The sequence below is a fragment of the Stigmatopora nigra genome, chromosome 6, assembly GCF_051989575.1.
Source record: "Stigmatopora nigra isolate UIUO_SnigA chromosome 6, RoL_Snig_1.1, whole genome shotgun sequence".
NCBI lineage: Eukaryota > Metazoa > Chordata > Actinopteri > Syngnathiformes > Syngnathidae > Stigmatopora > Stigmatopora nigra.
In genome coordinates, this window is record NC_135513.1 from 15,168,114 (window position 1) to 15,187,740 (window position 19,627).

At 39.5% G+C, this 19,627-nt stretch overlaps 2 protein-coding genes and 2 long non-coding RNA genes across 4 annotated transcripts; 3 read left to right on the top strand and 1 right to left on the bottom strand.

Moving 5' to 3' along the window:
• Positions 1–112: 112 nt before the first annotated feature.
• Positions 113–4,582, bottom strand: gatb (glutamyl-tRNA(Gln) amidotransferase, subunit B). The gene is made up of 13 exons (XM_077719698.1): positions 4,406–4,582; positions 3,769–3,922; positions 3,583–3,696; positions 2,625–2,823; positions 2,444–2,566; positions 1,930–2,043; positions 1,767–1,851; positions 1,656–1,700; positions 1,379–1,571; positions 1,175–1,308; positions 882–960; positions 497–634; positions 113–426 (listed from the first exon to the last, which is right to left on the bottom strand). Exons 1-13 carry the CDS (start codon positions 4,549–4,551, stop codon positions 292–294), a joined length of 1,659 nt encoding a protein of 552 aa, XP_077575824.1. The 5' UTR covers positions 4,552–4,582; the 3' UTR covers positions 113–291.
• Positions 2,593–3,929, top strand: LOC144198594 (uncharacterized). The gene is made up of 3 exons (XR_013326747.1): positions 2,593–2,835; positions 3,008–3,085; positions 3,746–3,929. It is a non-coding gene; the product is annotated as an uncharacterized LOC144198594 (long non-coding RNA).
• On the top strand, positions 4,180–5,951 carry dctpp1 (dCTP pyrophosphatase 1). The gene has a single exon (XM_077719697.1). The coding sequence runs from the start codon at positions 5,080–5,082 to the stop codon at positions 5,536–5,538; it is 459 nt and encodes a 152-aa protein (XP_077575823.1). The 5' UTR covers positions 4,180–5,079; the 3' UTR covers positions 5,539–5,951.
• An 8,731-nt stretch (positions 5,952–14,682) lies between these two features.
• On the top strand, positions 14,683–18,919 carry LOC144198257 (uncharacterized). The gene is made up of 3 exons (XR_013326680.1): positions 14,683–14,729; positions 16,190–16,286; positions 18,781–18,919. It is a non-coding gene; the product is annotated as an uncharacterized LOC144198257 (long non-coding RNA).
• The last annotated feature ends 708 nt before the right edge of the window (positions 18,920–19,627 follow it).

The window sequence follows — 19,627 nt, forward strand, 5'->3', positions numbered from 1 at the left end:
ATTGGCAAAATTGCCTTATTATACTTTTAAAAGAAAAAATGGCCTCTTTGTTATTAAAGAAAAACACCTTAGTATACATAGTCATTTTTTTCAACAAATAAAAGCCATAACATTCATAGTAATGCTCTTTTTTTTATTTATTTTTTACAAAAATGGCCTTTACTATACAATGATCACTTTTTTAAAGAAAAATAATCCTTACTATACATGTTCATTAATTTAAACAAAAGCCCTGCTAACTCTAGTCAACTTTATTTTGAAACAGCCCATCATTTGGATATTTCAAGGGCATCACGGAATTTCCGAAATGAGTTCCATCAGAATATCTCTTACGACGACGGGGTCGGCCCGCCCATTGCTCTCTTTCCGTACGGCGCCTATTAACCTGTTCACCACTTTTTTGTGGCCCTCTCGAAAAGCCAGCACCTAAAAAAACAACCAAAAAAACCCACCATTTAATTTTTTTTTCAACAAAACAAGCATTTTCAGTCCCGACCTCTTTCGGATGCGAGTCCACCACTCGAGCGCAAAGGTGGCGTAGCTCCTCGGCGTCGCCGACGAGGCTCAGGTCCTGCTCGCCGATGATCTGGGATGCCGTCTTGGCGCCCGCGTGCTTCCACATCTCCTGGAAAACCTGACCGTGGCAAGGGACCGTCAACATGGAGGACAAAGTGGGTGGACCTTTGTGCTAGCTAGCTAAGTTCTCGTTTATTTAAGAATTTCAATGCGCGTGTTTTTTTTTTTTGTGTATTTTTGAGTGCGAGTAGTAACCTGCTTAACAACAGATGATGAGATGCTTCCTGCTAAAAGTTTCTGTTTATTTACAGATTTTAATGCGTGTATGTGTGTATTTTTTAGTATTTTTGAATGCGTATAGTAACCTGCTTGGCAACAGATGATGAGATGCTTCCTGCTTGGAGAAGTTCCAGGAGCTGCGCCATGGCGGACGGAGACACGGGGCTGGAATCATACCATCATCACCATCATCATCATCATAATCATCATCATCACACTCAATTCCTCATTAAGAGGTAAGAATTTTTTTTTTGCAATCAATGCAAAAAAACATCGTCTTATATTCGGATCAATGCAGTCAGTTTGTTATGTAAATCCCCTCTCAATTCATTCAGGGGTGTCGGAGCAGAGAAGCTATACTTGCATCTTCAATGCTCACCTTTGACGGACATTCAAGTCTTGTTGTTTAAGCAGCGTCAACAAGTCGTTGGTCACCCAGCCAATCACCTTTCGGGGCTCCCGTTGGGTGGCTTCCAGCACCTTCTCAAAGTATTCCAGCAGTCCTTCCTCGTTCTAAGCGACCACAAAAGAGGCGGAGAGTGACTTGGGGGATTCCAACACAGCCGTCGGGGCGATGTCGGACCAGCAGGACGTGGACGTGCTCGGGGAGGATGTGGTACTTCTCCACCAGGCGCTCTCTGATGGCGGCGGGAAGCTCGGGAAGCTCCGCCCGTAGGTTTGTTACCACCACCACATGGCGGACGTCGGCGCCAGGGGGGACGGAGGCGGGGTCCGGGTAGACGGTGAGTGGTGGGAGGTTGGGTTCGGGCATGAACCTGAAACACAAAACTTACTCTTACTACTTAGTAGTACAAGTAAATATTTTCTTAAATGTTTTTCCCTCTTTAAGTATGAACTACCTGTAGTCCTGGAGACCCTCTTTATCCCTCATGGCCACAGTTATCCTAAAAAAAACACACAAAAAACCCCAAGAAAACTGATAGGCTGCCAAACAAAATGGCCGCTCTCACCCTGATTTGGCATCATAGGACCGAGTCTCGTTTTGCACGCTTTCCCCGCGCCGCAAGACGTCCATCTGTCTCTGAATCTCGAAATCTAAGCACAAAACGAAGAATATAATCAGAGTTTCTACGGAATACGCATCGTGAATGAAAAAAACAAAAGCGTACTTACCAATAGCCTTGGCCAGATATCGAATACTGTTGATGTTTTTCACCTCGGTCCTGACGCCCAGCGCCTCGCCGGGTCGGCGGACCGACACGTTAGCGTCCACCCTCAATTGGCCCTCTGGGACAAGTTAGCATCCAATTAGCCTAGCTAGGGATAAGTAACCATCCGATTAGCCAAGCTAGGGACAAGTTAGCATCCAATTAGTCTAGCGAGGGACAATTTAGCATCCAATAAGCCTAGCTAGGGATAAGTTAGCATCCAATTAGCGAAGTTAAGGACAAGTTAGCATCCAATTAGTCTAGCTGTGGCCAAATTAGCATCCAATTAGCCTAGCATGCGTCTTTTTGAAATATGGGAGGAATCCAGAGTATCCGGAGGAAACCCACGCAGTGAACAACTTGGATTTGAACCCAAGTCCACAGAACTGTGAGGCCAACATGCTTACCACTCACCCACCGGACTGCCAATTCCCGACCTATGAGGGAAAATAAAAGTTAAAAAAATGTTTGCTTCTTACCTGCCATATTCCCTCGACAGGTCCCAAGGGCCTGCAAGATGAGCTGCAGTTCCCTGACGGCCGCCGCCGCCTCCTGGCCGCACGTCATGTCGGGCTCCATCACCAGCTCCATCAGACCCACACCTGAGGTGGGGGACATGGTTGGACCCCCTCGGATCAAGGTCGGCTCGACGGCACTCACCCGCTCGGTTGAGGTCGACGAGCGTCTGTCCGCGGACATCGTCGTGCAGGCTTTTGCCGCTGTCCTGCTCCAGCTGGATCTGCTTAATGCGCACCTTCTTGCGGACCACCTGCTTGTGTTTCTTGCCGTCCAGGAGGCTGTAGCACAGTATACCATCCACCGCCAGAGGGCGTCGTTGCTGCGTGATCTGGTAGCCAGCCTGACACAAAAGGTAAAAGTTAGTATTTTTTATTTTTTTCCGAGGGCGTTGCAGTTTTATATATGCAGCATTTTGGTAAAAAAAATGTTCGGACTGTTTCTCATTCTGTAGAATGTAAAACGTCTGAAAATTTAAGACCACAGTGGTAAAAAAATTGAAAATAATTGTATTTGTGTAATTACAGTAATCCCTCCGACAACACGGACAATGGAACCCATGGCCAATGGGGGTTTATATCAAGTGGAGAGGAACTATTTTCACTGTGAGTATGGTATTTAAAGTATTTACATTATTATATATATGTATAGATATTAATAGATTAGTCTTTTGATATGCTTATAGCTGTAATATTTAATAAATAGACACTTTTTGTACAGTAAACAATGTAACGTATTTGAACAAATGACGAGTTTTCTATTAGTCGCAAAAATAATTGGGGAGAAAGAATATAGAAATAGGAGGAAAATGGAGCTCTTGAATGGCGACTGTTGATTAAATTGCAACACATTTTCACTCCCAAGGTTTCCTTTTTATTCCTGAAAAGCTGGAGAATAATTAATATTTCATCTGCTTCTCGTATTCCTTGCGCTGCCCCCGCTGTGCCTGCGTTGCCATGGCAACTGTGGCGTATGATGTGAGAATAATACTAAAAAAAATGAATGGCTTATGAATGGATTGCATTTGGAATATGAAAAATGTCCAGTTTCTATACAAGGAAGGTTTTCCCAAAAAGAATAATTCAAACTTTTGAATACGAACCGGCATATCGGCGTAGAAATAATGCTTCCTGTCAAATAGTGATGTCTCGTTGATGTGGCAGTTGAGCGCCAATCCCGTCGTCACGGCTGCTTCTACGCATCGTTTGTTTAGGACCTGCTCAGATAAAAACGCCGATTAATGGGAAATTAAAAATGATTTTAAGATGCTTGGGATGCAGACTCTTACGGGTAATGTGCCGGGCAAGGAGGCGTCGAAAAAGGATACCAGAGAGTTGGGAGGAGATGAGAATTGGACGGCTGAGCTGGAGAACATTTTTGTTTGGGAGTGAATCTGGGCGTGGATCTCCAGGCCGACCACGCCTTCCAGATGTGTGTCAAAACTGAAAAATTAAAGTATATTAATAAGATAGAATATAGATAACAAATAGTTATGATAGAGTTTCAAAGTTCATTGAGGAAAAAAGCTTTTCCAAATGTCATAACTGTAACTGGAATGCATCTCAATGTACAACGTATTTATAAGTATTTTTATATATTGACAATAAAGTTTTCATATACCAACTGGAAGTGACTGACGCGCATGCGCAAATCATGCTCAGAGTATGACGACGTTAGAAATCGACGATGACGTTTATCTCTGCGACCGGTGACCGAGACGATCCGAATTAAAGCCGAAATGGGTAAGAGGAGATCGGTTTTTACATAAAACGTGCTTTAAACAAACATAATTTTCCCGCACAAAAGCTGTAATGTCGTACGCAATTTTAAATGATAAATAAAACGTGTAAGTTGATAGGTATGTTCCTATTTAGCAGTGCTAGCCTTTAAATAAGCTATAACAACATTTTATCGTATTTACCAACCTTTTACTGTTGTGCAGGAGCTGACTATCATTTCGCGAAGATTCTAAATTTAACCCCCGAACTGTAAAATACGTATTAGGACACCATTGTAACGTTCGTTTAATCATTTTGGATCGAAATGTTGCAGCCACTGTGGAGGCCGCCATGATGGTTTATGCATGCAGGTTATGTGTGGGTACTGTAGTAAAAATTAGCAAGGTTAAACTACAAATCCCAGGTAGGAAAAATAATGTATGGTCGCGTTGACGCTGTACTACTATCTTACAGTTGTAAATTAATAATGTAGCAACGTGACAAGAACAATGTTTAATTCATGGCCGGAAATAAACCTACACAACATAGTAATATTCTCAAAGTTAGCAAAATATCGAGGGTGTTTTGACATGAGGGGTTTAGTCCTAAATACGTAGAATGCGGTGAAAACAATACAAATAGTGAAGTTATGAAGGGACAAAATATGAAATACGACGTAAATAGTATACTATACATTGGTTTTGGAAAGACCCTATCGCGTATACATAGAAACTGGGGTGTGATTGGACTTGTAGTTTTTGAAGGCGCATGACGCACGTGAGCTAGCAAGATTTAAACTACAAGTCCCAAAGTGGTCTACTTCCGGGTGGACCATTGGCGGGACCGGTCATAGCGTGGATTCCAAGGCAAGACGCTTCAACATGATGGCAACAAATGGACAAAAACTTGGAGATGTTACGGTGGACGGAACCCCTCCACGAGCCGGTACCTCATCGGAAGAGCGTTTCACATTTAGCACGCAGCCGAGCGTGGAGGATATCCGTCGCTTGCAAGCCGAGTTCACCGACGAACGTGACTGGAACAAGTTCCACCAGCCCCGTAACTTGCTCCTGGCCATGGTGGGCGAGGTAGGCGAAGTCTCGGAGCTTTTCCAGTGGAAGGGCGAAGTGGCCGAAGGTCTGCCCGACTGGAGCGACTCGGAACGGGAGCAACTCGCCCATGAGTTGAGCGACGTGTTCATCTACCTCGTGGAACTGGCCGAGAAGTGCCGTGTCGACTTGCCCCAAGCCGTGCTCCGCAAAATGGCCCTGAACAGACTCAAGTACCCCGCTAGCAAGGTCCACGGCTCGGCCAAAAAGTACACCGAATACAAGGACTGATATTCAGTCGTTTTTGGACTCTTGGGTCGTGGCAAACACGACTTTGGCTGCTTTTTGGACATCTTGAATGGCCTTTCAACGTGCTCAACGCTACTTTTTTATTTTATATCTTTTATTGATCATATTTCTTGGTTTATGTCAAGGGCGACTTGTTTTTTTGTTACATGAGCTTGAGCTTTTGTTAAAGCGCATCACCCAAGTAAAAGTTCTTTAACATACTTAATCTTTTTGGATTTATGCCGTTAAAAGATCATGTTTAACACGACAAATGTGGTTTTCGATGTTACCTGGCATATTCGTCTTTTGGATCTGAAACTATTTAAACAACGGCTCATGGAGTTTTTTGGGTGATGTTTTCGTTTGGAATTCCAAATTTGATTTAACAGAATAAAGACGATTTGGCAAGAACAGTACACTACTTTTAATGTCATTTTTTTGAAAACAGGTATTAGGCTTTATGAAAAACAGCTTTCAATTACAATTGAATGGAATAAATATGAAGAATTTGGTTCACCATCATCTGATGTACCCACGTTGGCCACCAGGCGGCAGTGCAATACTCTAGTCAAGTAGCCACAAGCGAGGAACTAATTAAATCTATTTTTTTCATTGTGAAATTACATTTTTTGGTTGTATCGTTTTCTATTAAAAATCATGACTTTGGAACATAATTTTTGTATTATATATATTTGTAGTTAGACATTTTTAATAGTATTTTTGTTGTTGTATTTTAATTGAAAAATTGAAAACACTTAACTATAAAAAACTGTAAATATAGTATAGCCTAGGAAACAAATTATCTGTAATCAATAATTAAATAGTTCAAGAATACTCAGTCCAACTTTTTCAGGTAAGGTTTTACACATTAACACCCAAATTAAATAATAAGAATAAAGAACACGTTAGGGTAGTCATATAAAAATGGAAGCTCGAGACTGGCATCAATAAATCCAAAATTAATCATCACCGATACAAAATAATCGATTGTTGTTAGCTGTGGGATGCTAACGGCTAGCCGCCGAGTGCATTTTGCGTTATTTCTTTGCATTAAGCTAGCAAATTTAGCATCTTTTTGAAGCAACCTTTTACTAAAACTCGTAAACATGAGAGTCACGATCATCTGAGAGAAAAAAAAAACATCCTAAAAATCATTTTGGCTGCTGCCAGAGAGATGTTTACTGCTCTTTGCCTTCGTGCTGATCAAAGCGTCTCACGCAAAAGCCTCTAAAAAAAATAGAAAGCTTTTTCTGGGATTGCATGGGCAGCACGCCGGCCTTCATTTGCTATCTCGGAGTGACGGACGTTGGCTATTGACGGATCAAAACGCCGTTCCGCTCTCGTTTTTGAAGCGCCAAAGCGACAAGGGGGAAAAGTTCAATTAGGGAGCGTGACATTTGTCCCTATCGCTAGCAGACGACCAATTCATTTCAAGTGTCAATATACAGTCAGTACATTAATTCATTCATTTTCTGAACTTCTTATCCTCACAGGGTTCGGGGAGGGTGCTGGAGCATACCCCAACTGACTCCAAGCAGAATCGCAAGGCACAAGAACACAAAGAGTGCTAAATTAGCCTAGCATGCATGTGTTTGGAATGTGAGAGGAAAGCTGAGTACCCGGAGAAAACCCAGGAAGAACATGCCACACAAGTGGACTGACCTGGATTTGAACCCACGTGAGTCTTGATTTTCTTTTTTATAAATGGATTAAAAGTCCTGAATATTCCGTTTTTATAGCTCTAAAACAATGTTTATTTTAGCTTTTTAAAATATTTTTAGATTTTACAAAATGATTTTTGCACTAAAAACACAGAAAAATGAATTAAAAAATGACAATTATTGATTTAAAAGGGGGAAAATCAGGAAATTTAATATACATCTATACTCTTCATTTTAATTTGATCCTAAAACAAAAAGTCAGCACTCATGATTAACTTTCCCGGGCCGCACAAAATGATGCGTCGGACCAGATTTGGCCCGCGGGCCGCCACTTTAACACCAGTGGCTTACATGAAACCAATTCATGGGTGTCGCCCTTCTGCTTCCCAAAGTTGGCTAAGCTTCCCACACACTTGTTCGAATGAATGAATGATTTTTGAATGGTTATTTTCCATGACCTTTAGTTGAACCTCACAAAAAAAAGAAAACATTTAGTGAGAAATAAATGGCTGACGTGGTGGTGGCGCCGTCGATAGTGGCACGCATTGTACTTGAAATGCACTCCATCTGAATGGCCTCCAAGGCTCAAAGACACTGTTGCTATGAAGCGCTGTTGCTAGGGTGGAGGCGGTGGCGCCGTCAACACCACAAATACCCCCCCCCCCCCCCCCCCCCCCCAGATGCAGACCACCACCAAAACGGGGGAGCCCTTCCTCCCCCTTTGCCGTCAATCTGACGCAGGGGAAAAAAGTCAGCAAAGTCTAGAGAAAATAGGGCAGTAAATACGTCAATATTTTTTAGGCTTTTTTTGGTTCAAGGGTGTCAGACTCGGGTTGGTTGGCGGGCCGCGTTAATGTCGATTTGATTTCATGTGGCTGGACAATCTTAGATAGAATATTTAGATTTTTTTAATTTTTATGAATGGATTAATAGAACTGGTTAAAAGCCCTGACTATTCTGTTTTTTTAATATAGATTTAAAACAATGTAATTTGAGCTTTTTAAAATATATTTTTAGATTTTACAAAATTATTTTTTTGCTTAAAACACAGAAAAAAAATTGATTAAAAATTGCAGTTATTGATTTAAAAGGAGGAAAATCAGGAAATTTAATATATATCATATTTAGATTTTTTAAAATAAATGTAATTAAAGAACTGGATTAAAAACCCAGAATATTCCATTTTTATAGATCTTTGTTTATTTTAGTTTTTTTAAATCTATTTTTAGATTTTTCAAAATCATTTTTGAACTAAATACACAGAAAAAAATGGATTTAAAAAACTAGAATTATTAATTTAAAACTCATGATTAACTTTCCCGGGCCGCACAAAATGATGCGACGGACCACTTTTGGCCCCCGGTCCACCACTTTGACACCTGTGCCCTAGTCAAAACCAATCAAAAAAACGAATTGGACATCCCTTCCCATCAATGATACTGAATATTTGTTAAATTGCGTGTGTGTGTGGGGGGGGGGGGGGGGGGGGGTTGTCCTTCAAAACCTTTTGAAGACGTTGTCTTTGACTCAAGGTTGTCTTCCACGCAAACTCCGCCTCTGATTGGTCGTCCTCATTAGCAATTCCCTACAACTGCACCTTTCTTTTTTTCCTGCTTGGAAATTCTGTCCCGATTCCAAATTCCCCCCGGCACGCCGTTCCTTTCACAATAAAAGACGTCCTTCAAACCTCGGCAACCTTTTTCCGAAGATGTTCTCAATGGCATCCCCAGTTTTTTTTTTTCATCTCTCGGTTAAACGGCCTCTCATTTTTCACCACGGTGGCTTATTTGGACGGCCCGGCGTCGCCGCGGCCACGGGTCCGTTACCTAGCAGCGTCACGGCGTCCGAGTGGGAACGCGTTGACGTTTCACTCCGGCATAACGATGAACCTGGCCCAGAATGGAAAGGCCACTTTAGCATTGTGATGGAGTGCGGCGTAAATGGCGACCCAAGCCGCCTCGCTTCGCCTCGGGTGCCTTTGTCCGTGCGCCCATTTGTCTTGCGGCATTTTTCTGCCCGGGTCATCACTCGGGCGCCACTTCCTCTTTTTTTTATTTATTTAATTCTTTTTCATTCCCTTTTCTTCACTCACCCACTCATTGGTCAGCTTGACTACGAAGCAGAAAACCCCATAAAAAAACTCATAGAAATCAATCAAAAGTTCAAGTGCTTGCACTTTTTATACGACGGTGTCAAAGTGGCGGCCCGGGGGCTAAATGTGGTCCGCTGCATCATTTTGTTCGGTCCGGAAAGTCAATGATGAGTGTTGACTTTCTGTTTTAGGATGAAATTTTAATGAAGAGTATAGATGTATATTAAATTTACTGATTTTACCCTTTTTAAATCAATAATTGTTGTTTTTTAATCCGTTTTCTGTGTTTTTAGTTCAAAAATCATTTTGTAAAATCTAATCTATCTATCTATATATATGAGTGTCAGTTTTAAGAAGCAAGAACATGTCAAAATAAGATGTTAATACAAGTTTAAAGAATCCATTAGAATAATGATAAATTAATGAAATTAGCATATATCAATAAAATAAAGAAATATGCTCAACATATTTAAAAAAGAATAAAATAAAAAATAAATAACTTAATAAAATATTGTACTGTTTTTTGTATTTTTAGACTAAAGATACATGAATTAAATTACTAAATATATCAATAAAATAAATAATAATGCTCATATTTAAAAAAATAATAATAATACATAAAATAATAATATATATATAGATATAATATGACCCTTTCTTTGTATGTTTATGTCCACAAACAAACTTTCATCTTTATAATGTAAAACAAAAGATTCAAGGGGTCAAAGGTCACACAGATTTGCTCTAACTTTGAATTTGGAGAATTAGGTGTATAGTGACTCTTATAGTAGAATAAATGTGCTGTTTTTAATTTAAATATTTTATTTTTATTGATGTTTTGTATTGTGGGTTACATTGATACTATTGGCCTCCGCTCTTGAAGAAGCCCCGCCTCCCCCTTTTGAGCTGCGACACCCCGGCGTCCGCGGGGAGGCCGCCTTTAATTATCGTACATGGCGGCGCCCGTCTCAAATGACCTAATAATTGCTTTTCTCTGGCGCCGCGCGAGCAGGAAATTGAGTTAGGGATCGATGCCGCCGCCACATATTTCATCAGTGGCGAAAACCAAAAAAAATACATCAAAACATCTGTTAATGGGAAACATTTTCACGCGCCGTTTGACGCCGACGGCCGGCGCTAGCTTAGCTCGGACGTCCGTCGCCGTCACGCCCGCTTCAACGCCGTCCAGTCTCTTGGGTGGCGTGAATTGGACGTCTTAAATCTAGATTTAAGTGGAATAAGTGAGGGGGAATAGGGCGCATTGTTATTTTAGTAGAGGCCTTATTCTCCTAAGGGTTTGAAATATAAGGGGAATTACTGTAAAAGTGGAATAGTATTGGTTGAGTAGTTTTTGGGAGTAGTGTATTCATGTTAAAAAAGATAGTTTATGTATATATTTAGTGCAGTTTAGCTTATTAATATGTAAAAAAACATATTTTTGATGATTTAAAGCCATAGTTATGACTTTATTTTCATTTTTTTGTTTTAATCTCCTCAAAAGTAACAAAAACTGACAATGATTGAAGTGAAAATGTCTTATTTTTTTCAGTATTGATTTTGGGTGTATTAATTTTTTATTATCATTCTTTTAGTCAGGTTTTTTACATTTTATTGTCAGGGTTTATTTTTAATTTATAGTCAATAATCAAAATATATGGATATATTTTTTTAATATATTTGGTTCTATTAAAAGAAAATAACAAATATTTATTCATGGGAAATTCATATGAATTAATAATTTACCAATATTTCTATAGTTTTAGTTTTTAATTTTTAGTCAATAATCAATATATACATATCTAATTTTAATTTGATTCATTTAAAAAAACAACAAATATTTATTTATGGAAAATTTATATGAATTAATAATTTAACAAGATTTCAATATTTAAATTTTTTAACTCATAGTCAATCATCAATATATACATATATAATTTTAATTTGATTCATTTAAAAAATCTAATATGAATTAATAATTCACCAATAATTAAATAATATTATATTCCACACAATGAGGAGCCATCTGGAATCGAACCCTCGACCCTAAAGCAGTGAGGCCGACACGATAACCACTTATCCACCCGCCCGCTATATGACATTATGATTTTTAAATATATATTTTTTTAAATGATAATCTTAGCATTCCCATGATGAGTCAACGACTCCAAATGAAATTCTCTGTGCGTTTTTCCTCCCACGTGTCCTCGTTTGTTTACGTCCACCCGCCGTCCTCCATTTTGATGCAAGAAGCGACTTCAATTTCCCTCTTTTGGGATTCCAAATTGGCCAATGTGCGATAAACGTCCTTCCCGGAACGGAACGCTTAATCTTGCGGACCCCCGCAGTCGGAACGGAGCGGCACGAGCGCTTTACTTCCATCTGCGGCCAACGGAATTGATTGGTCCCTCTCCTGCCTGCCCGTCCGTTGGTTTTTTTCCGCCACGCTCGCCTGGCGTGATTGAGGTGCAGCCTAATGACGTTCCCGGAGGCCAGGTGCGCTTGGGGGTGCCGTGCCAGACAGATAACTGGAAATTCAATCCCGCCTACCCTCGAAAAAATGCATATAAGGGGGGATTTTGCAAAAGGGTATTAACATTGGCTGCCGTTGAGGGAGTAGGGCTCGCAGTTCTGAGGTCGTGGGTTCGATTCCAGGTTTGGGCCTTCACTGTGTGGAGTTTGTATGTTCTCCTCTGGGCTTGCATGGGTTTTGTCTAGGTAGTCTGGTTTCCTCCCAGATCCCTAAAATATGCATGCTAGGCTAAGCTAGCTGGCTAACAGTCTAAGGGTGTCAGCTATATTTAGATTTTTTTTTAATAAACGGATTAAAAGAACTGGATTAAAAGCCTTGAATGTTCGGTTTTTAAAGATCTGAAACAATGTTTATTTTAGATTTTTTATATATTTTTAGATTTTACTAAATTATTTTTGAACTAAAAACAGAAAAAATTGATTAAAAAATGACAATCATTGATTTAAAAGAGGGAAAACCAGGAAATTTAATATACATATCTACACTTCATTTTATTTGATCCTAAAACAAAAAGTCGGCACATGATTTACTTTGTCGGGCCACACAAAATAATTTGTTGGGCCACATTTGGCCGCCGGGCCGCCACTTTGACACCAGTGGCCACTTAGCGTAAATGCTTGTCCTTTGTCTCCTCATGCCCCGCGATTGGCTGGCCACCGAATTAGGGGGTCCGTAGTTTGTTGGGATAGGCTCCAACACCCCCTTGTGAGGGTAAGCGGTTCAGAAAATGAAAAACATTGAATTTGGGGCCATAAAGCGGAAAGAAATAGGCGTGCTTTTCAATGGCCGATATAGCGATCGATAAAAAGTCTCTTTGGCGCCGACAAGTTGGCGGTGTCAGCGTCGCCTCCTCGTTACGCCGCCGCGCAAATGTCACTAGCTAGCTCTTAATTAGCATCTTCAATCACAGGAGGCAGCGAGTTAGCCCTTTGGCATTTAAATGCGGCGCCAGTGGAATCACAATATTGCAGATTTTTAAGTATTTAGTTGTTTATTTGTTGTGTTATTTTGACTATAATTTGTGTTTCTTAGCGGCTGGCGTTTGAAAATATATTTATGGTCTGTTAAACAATTAGCGCTGGATTAGCTTGGGAAAAAAATGCATGATTTGGAAGGAGAATTTGTTTATCAGCAAACTTTTTTGCTAATTAGGCTTCAAAATGTCTTTTTAAATGTTGAGTGTTTGATATTTAGAATTTTGAAATTGAAGCACTTGAAGATGAGGATCAATTATTTTTAATTTCATTATTATAAATGCATTTAAATTCTTAATTTAAATAATTTAAGGAGTTATCTCATTCCAATATGGTGTTAGCTTGCAATGCTACTCGTATTAGGTAGAACATATATTTTGACAATAAAAATATAAACATAACCAAAAATATTCACCTTGTTAAAAGTAGTAGTTAGTTAATAATAGAGTAACTTCAATTTATACAAAAATACTGGCTTTTTTCCCACCAAAAATCTCTGTCCTATCATTTATAGCTTTTAAATAACTCAAAACAATCTCTCCATGAAATATTACCCACTCCAAAGCCCAAATCTTTTCCATTTCCATCACTTTGCCATATTTCAAATGCCGTCCTGCCATAAATGTCCCATTTCCCAGGATTGATGGGCGGCGTTAGCTAATTAGGATGCTTTTACGCTACACTTTTCCACGTTAGCCCACCTTTGTCGCACAGGTAAAGATAACGGCGCTCAGCCAGGGAGGAAACAAATCACATCCACTTAGAAAAACAAGCAAACAGCGCTTGTGGCTTATCTCGAGTCGCATTAAGACGAGGACGGAATGATAAGCGAGACGGCTGTGGGTGGGCCGCTAGCTGCTAGCTGGGTGGGCAGGTCGGCAGATGGGCTTTATTGTCTCCTCATTTGATTTGCAAGCCTTTGGAGATAGCTAGCTAGCGTCTTTACAATACATTTCTTGCTGGGAAGGGGGAGGAGCTAATAATCGGAAACTTTATGGTTGTTTTTTTGATTATTTTTCAAAAGTATTGTTCAAAATAGATATGCTACCTTTGGAGATAGCTAGCTAGCATCTTTACAGTACATTTCTCGCTGGGAAGGGGGAGGAGCTTATAATATATTGGACGTCTCTCACCGTCAATGGCAGCCGATGAAAACGATAAAGCAAATATAGCCGTAAACGCCAAATGGGTGAGTGAAATGTTTTCACGATGTTGACAAAATGATAAAAGGTCTTTTCGCTATCCTCGGCGGCGGGATAAATACATTTTGCGTCTCCGTAAAATTGACGGATGGGGACGAGTTTTTCGATTTTCCTTCCTTTCAGCCGAGCGTTCGTTAGCACCAGAGATGGGGATGAATCAAGCTTTTATGCGGGCGGAGGAGGCTCCCAGGAGTCGCACGCCAGACTTAAGACGGCACCCCCGGAGAGTGACGTTTGATCCCCTTAAAATGACATCATCACAAACCGAGGTTCAATCAAAAGTTTTCTAGTTTAAAGTCAACAGCCGATGCACAAGAACTCAGCCACATATCTCCTAGTAATAAGCTAATTTCAATTGAAACTAACATAAAATCGCCTTTATTCTGTCAAAGTCGCCCCTCCCAACATGGCTGCCCCGATGACGTGTGATAGGGGTGACGGCCATGTCAAGGTCATTGCAATGCTGATTTTCGGCCATTTTGTGTTAACCTCTAGTATGGATAAAACTAAACGCTGAATATTGGCCCGATTTACAAATTGAGCATTTTAAAATGTATACGGTTTTAATTATTGTCTTTTAAAAGATTAAAGGCGTTTTATCTACTTTATTATAACTATCTAAGTTTAAAGTCACGTTCGTCTGTGAAAACCAAACAGGAAGTAGTTTTGTTGTTGACTTCCTGTTTAGCGATGGTACACTATCAAATATCCAACGCCACCAGCTATAATCAGACAGTACGTGAGTATATGATTTATATGTTATAACTGGAATTAATTTAAATCATTCGGTTTAAATCAATACTGTTGACTACCGTTAGCTTGTACTTCGTGTTAGTATTAGCTAGTAAATAGCATTACGAGGTAATGACCTTTAGCGACGAACGCGCTAGCTCGCTAACTATTAGCATTACGGGCTGATGACCTTCAGCTATGAGCGCGCTAGCGAGCGATTAGCATTACAAGCTTATGACCTTTAAACTATGAGCACGGTAGTTCGCTAGCTTTTAGCATTTCGAGCTAATGACTGCTAGCCACGTCTCGTTCACCAATGTGATATTATTCTCATTTTTCTACTAAAATAATAGACTACTAAGGTGATGGTGCATTCTAACAAACCACCCATTATTCAACTGCAATAAATGGCCATTTAACTTATCATAAACCATGAAATAAACATGTTAAATAGTAAAATAGGGAATACAAAATATGCCCCCTGTTGATGTTAGCTAAAAACGATTTTTGGATAACCATAGCCTAAAAAAAACACCATTGTATTATAGTTGGAGGTCAGAATGTATAAGCCAGTCCAACTAGGAAAAAAAATTTGAGTTTTAGTTTGGAAAATACGGTATTTGGGGGAAAAAAGGGAGCAGTTGGAAGAAAAGGCGCAGATGACAGCTGACGCCGGGGGCTCTTTGCTACACTTCACAGGCAGCCGTCTAATTACTTTTCTTCCTTACTAACTAACGAGGAGTCTCAGAACAGCAGGGGGAACAACAAATATCATACAGCCCAGGCTTAATCCCCCACATGGTGTATATGCTCTTTGATAAACAAATTATTAAATCAGAATCAAAAGAATGTCAAGCGGCAGATGATACCGAAGGCGTATACACCGAGACCTCATTAAAATGGCTAATTTGGGCGTCAGGGGAAAAATTCTGAGAGAATTGATTACAACTTAAACTAGGGACTGGGCAATATGACAACAATGATCACCATTAAAAAATGATCAGTCTTTCAATAATTATCACGATAACAACAATATTTTTTCTTTCAAATTTGAAACTTCTATGAATAATTAAAACAAAATCTTTATTAATATGATATGCTACCTTCATAAAAAAGGGAATATAAAATAGGATGATTTTGAAAAGTATCATTTTGTTCTTTTATGCAATAAAAATAAGACAACTCTCTCCTTACACTATGAAAAATAATTAATAATAAAATGTGCAGAAATTGTGCCAGGCGTCTTTATTTTTACAAATTTGCATTTAAACCAAAATTTCTAACCTATTTTCAATTTTTTTTCGTCAAATTTTTCTTGAACTAGCGTTCACGTCGCATTAGCGCCCCCATTCTTCGTGGTGTTTGACTTGTGTAATTGCAGTTTAAATGTCTTTAATATCGAATGTTTTTATCATTATTGTTGACAAAAATGATTTGATTTTAATTATGGTTTTATCGCTCAGGTCTACTAAGGAATCATGACCAGCCTCCAACATCTTTGGACGCTGCCAACCCTCCCGGCCAATCAGAATTGGACGTCAATGGCACCCAATCACTTACGTAAGTGCCCTGTAAGGTTTTTTTTTTTTTTATTGTAATTCTTCCAAAGGGTTAAAGCAACTCTGGTTGATCTGATTCCGTATGTTTTGCCAGAGGAAAGGAAGTGGCTTTGCGTCCAATTACATCCCACGCACGCAGCTGTCGGTGCCACGGCACCCCAATTTTGTTCCACGCTTTAATAACAAGTGTTTACAGATCAGCACGTTGAGCATATCAGACTCAAAGTTTTTATTAAAAAATAAACCGTTTTGAGCGTTAGTCATGGATTTTAACTTTCACATCTGAGAAAATTAAATGTAAACAGAGAAGCGACATTTTGTTATTTTTTTTAAAAAAGTCCTTGCCACTGGCAGTTGGGAAAAGTAGCTAAAAAGAATAAACAAAGTAACCAACTCCAGTTTCAATAATATTTGGACAACTTAGCTGCCATCTGACTAACATTTATTTGCCAACAAAACAATTGACTGACTACAAACTACTCGATAAATACACTTTTGGGCCACATTCAGTGTTCTCGTTACCTCTGCGTCCTGCGTCTGATACGCACAGCTTTTCTTCCAGACGCACAATTTCAAGTAATGTGCTTTTTTCGGACGCAAAGAATTTTTTATCAAAAAAAAAACCAAAACACATATATCCGATAGCAAACCAATTTATTCCACATAATCTTTGCGAAATAATTCTCGCGAGACTAGCAGACACTAGCAGACGAAGGAGAGAAAGCGATAGCAAGAGTTTCGTAATAGTGTAAGAAAGATAAAAAAATGTTTCAGAAAAAGCAAAACAGTCTGGATAGTTATTTCGCAGTTAAAAATACACCTAGTAAGAAAAGAACTGCAGAAGATTCGATCGATGATCATGAAGCAAAACGGGGGAAGCAAGGAAAAATACGCACATTTCAAAAGACTTTTGGCTGCAAAGAGAGGAGGATCTACGAGCTGAAAGACTAGTACAATGATAAATAAACCCTAACCCTAAACCATATAATAAATAAATTAAATCTGAATGTTTATATATCGTTGTTTATGTTTTATTTGCATCCGTAGTATGTTGGGACTCGTGACAAGTTTCCTGGGACGCACAGTTTTCAGACAAGCGAATCCCTGGGACTCGCAGTGTGCCAATTGTAAAATTATCACTGCACATTTGACTTTAAAAATTTGACGGATGGGTCAGCACAAGAAACAATACATATAAAAAAGTGCGTCCGTTAACAGTACATATGAAACATAAACAGAAAAAAGTCGGCGGGCCGGATTAAAAAGCCACACGGGCCATATGTGGCCCGCGGGCCGTAGTTTGCCCATGCTTGAGCTAGCCAATCTTTGGACAAAGTCAACAGGTAACAACATAAAAAAGGAGCAACCAACAATCTTTTTAACAAACGGATTAGCTAAACGAAGCGAGTGAGCGACAAAACCATCGCAACAAAATGCTTTTTTTTCCGTCCGAAAAGGCTCGACGACAACCGCCCGAGCGTAAAAGTCGGTTCCGCTCCGCTTCCCCTCACTTAGACGACTTTCCGGTCTAGCGCGGACGTTCATTGCCTCCGTATCAGTCCAAAAATAAAATAAAAAAAAAACAACGCGAAAGGTCAACGTAGCGCCGCAGTTCCACTCCCGTCCTGCAGGTAGCAGTAATGCCAAGTGTTTTTTTTTTCCCCCCACCTAGGCGACTGTTAAATGACCTTGCGCGCTCACGAAGCTCACGCCTCAGCACGCGGTTGCCGCTGACGGCGACAAATTGGGCCACGTGGAGAAAGCGGAGAGCCAGTCCTATTTTTAAGGCGTGCCCATGCAGCGGCGGGGGTGTCGTGGTCTGCTGACGATGCAAATTAGTTGGCGGCGGACTTTGGCGCTAAGACCAAATTCAAGTGAGAGTGGGTAGATTGTCGGCCTCGCAGTTCTGGAGTCGTGGGTTCGATTTCAGTGGAGTTAGTATGTTCTACCTAGGTTTGCGATTTCTTTATGCAATTTAATGAACATTGGAAAAAAAATAATGGGTCAACCAAATTTTTAATTGAATTGAACGGTTTTATTGTCATTATATAAGTGTAATGAAAATTAAAGCTTCACCATGAAGTGCACAAATAACAACAACTAATAATCAAAAAATAATTTGTCAGAAAAAACCCCACAAAAAATAGTGTCAACCAAAATTTGAATTGAATTGAGTGATTTCATTGTCATTACGCAAGTTTAATGAAAATTAAAGCTAAACCCTGAAGTTCTTTTTGAAAAAATTAACACAAAAAACGGCATCAACCTAAATTTTGATTGAATTGAGTGATTCTATTGTCATAATGCAAGTATAATCACAATTAAAGCTTGAAATGCACGAATAACAACAACAATTAATCAATAAATCATTAGATGTTGTCGCTATTGGTTTGAAAATCCCGTCACGTCGCCACTCGGCATCAACGTGATGCTTCCAGGAAAAAAAAAATAGATTGCTGGGTCTTCCTTACTCATTTCTCTTTTTTCCCCTCCAGGCTTTTTTGCTTCAGGACGTGGTACGCCTGTCCGAATCGAGCACCCCCATGAATAAATGATGACGACGACGTGAGAGGCCCGATCGACAAGGTCAATGGCCACTGCAAACATGACCTTCACCAAGAAAGCACCTGTGTGTGTGTGCTGAGTGGCATTACACTTTCACTGCCAAAGACGACAAGAAACCTCCATTTTTTGGTGAGTACTTGATTTTTTTGACTTTTTTTTTTTACAGAAAGTAATGTCACCTTTAAAAAAATAGAATTCAAGTTGCAAAAAAAATCCAAGTTGTCATTGCGTTGTTAAAACGTTTTCTTACTGTATTTTATGGTTAAAAACATTGTCAAAATAGGAATAACCCAAAACTAAATTCACATATTTAGTCATCTAAAAAATAAAAAATAATAAAGACCCAATTTTTAGTAAAAAACTAAATTTAAAATCTAGTTTGAAAAGAATAGCATCCATTTTTTATTAGAAAAGCTTGAATACTAATTTAAGTTATACATATGTACATGTATTGTAGTTTTTCCTTTAAATAAATTTGCGTGATCATTTTAAAACTCTTAACTTCATGAAAACTGAAGAATTAAAAAAAAAATCTCAAATACGTGTTTGGTCCCAATGAAAAAAAAAGGCTACATAAAACGGATAAAAAAAATAAAATAGACCTTAAGCCAATATGGCCAATAGTAGTATCTCCATGGCAACAAATGCAGTAGAGGGAGGGAGGCCTTGTGGGAATGGCTAAAGAAGTCCGTGGTGACCGCTCATTCATCAATCGCCGCCCCCCCCTCCCACATAAAAAAAGCCAATAAACACCGGAAATGAAAGCATTTATCATCT

Excerpts from the sequence above, each read along its gene's own strand:
- gatb (XM_077719698.1), bottom strand. The coding sequence starts at position 4,551 with ATGGCGGCCTCCACAGTGGCTGCAACATTTCGATCCAAAATGATTAAA. Across the intron at positions 2,044-2,443 it reads CTGTCGAGGGAATATGGCAG|AGGGCCAATTGAGGGTGGAC; the intron begins GTAAGAAGCAAA and ends AACTTGTCCCAG. Across the intron at positions 1,701-1,766 it reads TCCTATGATGCCAAATCAGG|GATAACTGTGGCCATGAGGG; the intron begins GTGAGAGCGGCC and ends TGTTTTTTTTAG.
- dctpp1 (XM_077719697.1), top strand. The coding sequence starts at position 5,080 with ATGATGGCAACAAATGGACAAAAACTTGGAGATGTTACGGTGGACGGA.